The 3,092-nt window shown below is 40.7% G+C and overlaps 1 protein-coding gene across 5 annotated transcripts in view; it reads left to right on the top strand.

Annotated features, from left to right (window-relative positions):
- Nucleotides 1-3,092, top strand: part of LOC102483018 (NACHT, LRR and PYD domains-containing protein 3) — a 57,500-nt gene that overhangs the window by 32,753 nt on the left and 21,655 nt on the right. For all 5 annotated transcript variants that reach the window (XM_014585701.2, XM_006142824.3, XM_014585699.2 and 2 more), the window contains 2 exons: nt 1,165-1,335; nt 1,451-1,621. In XM_014585701.2, coding sequence (XP_014441187.1) covers nt 1,165-1,335; nt 1,451-1,621 — 342 coding nt within the window. The remainder of the gene's footprint in view (nt 1-1,164; nt 1,336-1,450; nt 1,622-3,092) is intronic.

The raw sequence follows: 3,092 nt of genomic DNA on the forward strand, positions 1-3,092 counted from the left end.
TAGCTACACCGCAATCCCTTCTCCTCCATTCTCCTCTTGGGATCTTGGGCACACACGCACACGCGCCTGGCATGAGTCTAAGCCACTGGGTCCGGGACGTGAACCATGGTTGACTACATGGGAGTCCAGCGACATAGCCATTACGCTAACTGCTGGTCCCAGGAGCCCCAGGTTTGATTCTTGATCCACCAGGGTTTTGGGCCTGTAGTCCCAGCTACTAGGAGCCTAAGGTAGGAGGATCTTAGCATAATGAGAGTCTGTCTTAAAAAAAATTTCTCCCCCAAAACATCTGATCTTGATAAATCATTTTTAAGTACCTGGAAAGTATAGGTCTTCCTGTAATCCTACCCTTTCCCCAGTCTAGGGAATGAAATAGCATGAAATATAGCCTTTCAAACTTTTAGAAGAGGCAATGGCAGGAACCAGCAGATGGTGTGATAGTTACATTGCAGGACTCCCACATGACCAACTGCCACTCAAGTCCTTGACTTGGCAGCTTGAAACCCACACTAGGCACGTGTGCTTGCATGCCCAAAATCCCTAGAGGAGAACAGAAGAGAAGGGATTGCAGAGTGGCCATCATTCCTGGGGGATGATTTCTTGATTTTTGTCTCTCTTAGAAAAAGAAAAATAGGGCAAATCATTTGCAGTTTCTCAAATGAAGCATCTTCTCTCTTGTCTTCTGACCTTTGCACAGACTGCTCAGTTTTAGGATTGCCCCTCAGCCCTTCCTGTTCTCTCCACTCCCATTTTCCTTCTCCATACCTAACTCCAATTCAGTTTCTATTCCCCTTTCTTGATAGTGCTCAAACATTTCTTTCTCTTTTAAGTATTTCTTGATCCTTCAAATTCTACCTCAAGCTAGGCTGAATTGTGCAACCTTTTTGTGTCCTCATAATACCTTTGCATACTTCTTGCAGTATTTTTATGCTGTGTGATAATCCACAACTTTCTTAGCTTTTTTTCTCTCATTTACTGGGCATTCCTCCAGGGCATTGTCTGTGTCTAGTTTTCTCTGAGTTTTCAATTGCTAGCACAGTGGTAAACACCCAATGAATGAATTGTTGAATAAATTGAGTTTATTACATCAGTGATGTGCAAACAAGCACCTTTAAAGAGAGTCCTATTCGGTATCTTATATGAAATGTCTTTCTCTCCGCACAGACTGATTTTCTGTCACCTCACAGCTTCTTGTGGTAGAGACCTCTCCTTGGTATTTGAAACCAACCAATATCTTACAGATTTGGAATTCGTAAAAAATACCCTGGAAGATTCAGGAATGAAGCTTCTGTGTGAAGGATTAAAACAGCCAAACTGTATATTACAGGCATTAAGGTATAGCTGGATAATTTGTTGATTGTATTCACATCAGGGTGTCTTTTGTCAGTTTCTGTATCTCTGGTGGGAGAGCATGAATATGGTAATAAGGTCATTTTTCTGTTATCTATAGGTTGTACAGGTGCCTTATCTCTCCTGCTTCTTGTGGGGCACTAGCAGCTGTTCTTAGCACCAATCAGTGGCTTACTGAGCTGGAATTTAGTGAAACAAAACTGGAAGCTTCAGCTTTGAAATTGCTCTGTGAAGGCTTAAAAGATCCAAATTGCAAATTACAGAAGCTCAAGTAAGTTGTAACTATTTGTTTCCTTTTTGCAGGAATATTTTTAAAATATGCAACTCAAGATGGGTGTCATGTAATCAAAACACATTACAAGGAGTTGTGGAGAAGAAGAATAAAAGTGGCAGTCCCTAAAATTGTTCCTATGTAACAACCTTAGGAGGATAATTTTCATTTTAAGTGGCAATATCAGTGACAATAATAACTCATACCTAACCGAACAATTCTGAAAGATTGCTTTGTACTCTGCGTTGTGCTAAATGCTCTGTACATGATTTCCTTTCATCTACACAACAGCTCTGGAAGGTCAGGATTCTTATTCCCAATTTAACAGATGAAGGAATGGAGGTCCACCATTATTATGTTAAAAAACATGGAAGAGGGGCCAGCAGGTATCATGGTGGTTAAGAGCACTGGACTACAAATGGCTGACGGTGGTTCGAGTCCTGGGCCTGGCAGCTTGCTTTCTCACTTTCCCTCTCTCTTTTTTTTACCCTGCCCCCCTCCCCAGTCAAAATAAGATAAATAAATAAAGTTAAATAAAATAATGCTTTAAAAAACAAACAACAACAAAAGAAACATGGAATAGACAGTGTGAGAGAAGGGTGGGAAATGCCAGAGGGGGAGAGGTAGAGAATCAAGGGAGTAAAAAAAGAAGCAAAATATTGGGACCAGCAGTTAGCGTAATGGCTATGTCGCTGGACTCCCACGTAGTTGACCACGGTTCGTGTCCCGGACCCGGTGGCTTAAAACTCACGCTGGCCGCGTGTGCGTGCATGCCCAAGATCCTGAGAGGAGAATGGAGGAGAAGGGATTGTGGCATGGCCATCCCCCCGGGGGGGGATTTCTCGCTTTCTGTCTCTCTGTCTCTCTCTGTCAGTCTGGCAAGTGCACGCTCCCTATAGCAAAAACCTCTAAAAAAAAAAAAGGAAGCAAAATATATAAGAAACAAGAAATGGGAAATTATTTGTTGATAATACTGAGGTAATATCCTTAATTGAGCCAATATACAGTATATTTTCAATTGAAAACCTCATTTTGTATACTGAAATGATGTACAGTGAATGAATTTAAAATAATAATAACAACAAAAACATGGAAGTTGGTCTGTATTAATATGGTTTAAAAGGCAGGATGTCTGTGATTGACTGAAGTCTAGCTGCTGTGATTGTAATTTAGCAACCAACTCCGAAAAACAGCCTATCTATAGGAATCAAAGGGTGGGAGTATGCAGTTGTTATAGGCCTAAATAGTTTAATAATTTTCCCCCTTTTGGTCAGCTTCTCAAATATTTGAGAGATTGACCAAAACTTAGGGCATTTGTACCATTCTCTGTCACCATTATAAAGTTTATTTGCTTTTAGCATAGAAATTAGAAGTATTTTCGGTCTTTAGCATGGGGTCTACTGGTCACGATATTACACAAGTCAAACATGATGTCGTATAGGTCAATCAGGTCTTTTTTTGTGTTTTTATG

The sequence above is a fragment of the Tupaia chinensis genome, unplaced genomic scaffold, assembly GCF_000334495.1.
Source record: "Tupaia chinensis unplaced genomic scaffold, TupChi_1.0 Scaffold000082_1, whole genome shotgun sequence".
In the NCBI taxonomy this organism is placed as follows: Eukaryota; Metazoa; Chordata; class Mammalia; order Scandentia; family Tupaiidae; genus Tupaia; species Tupaia belangeri.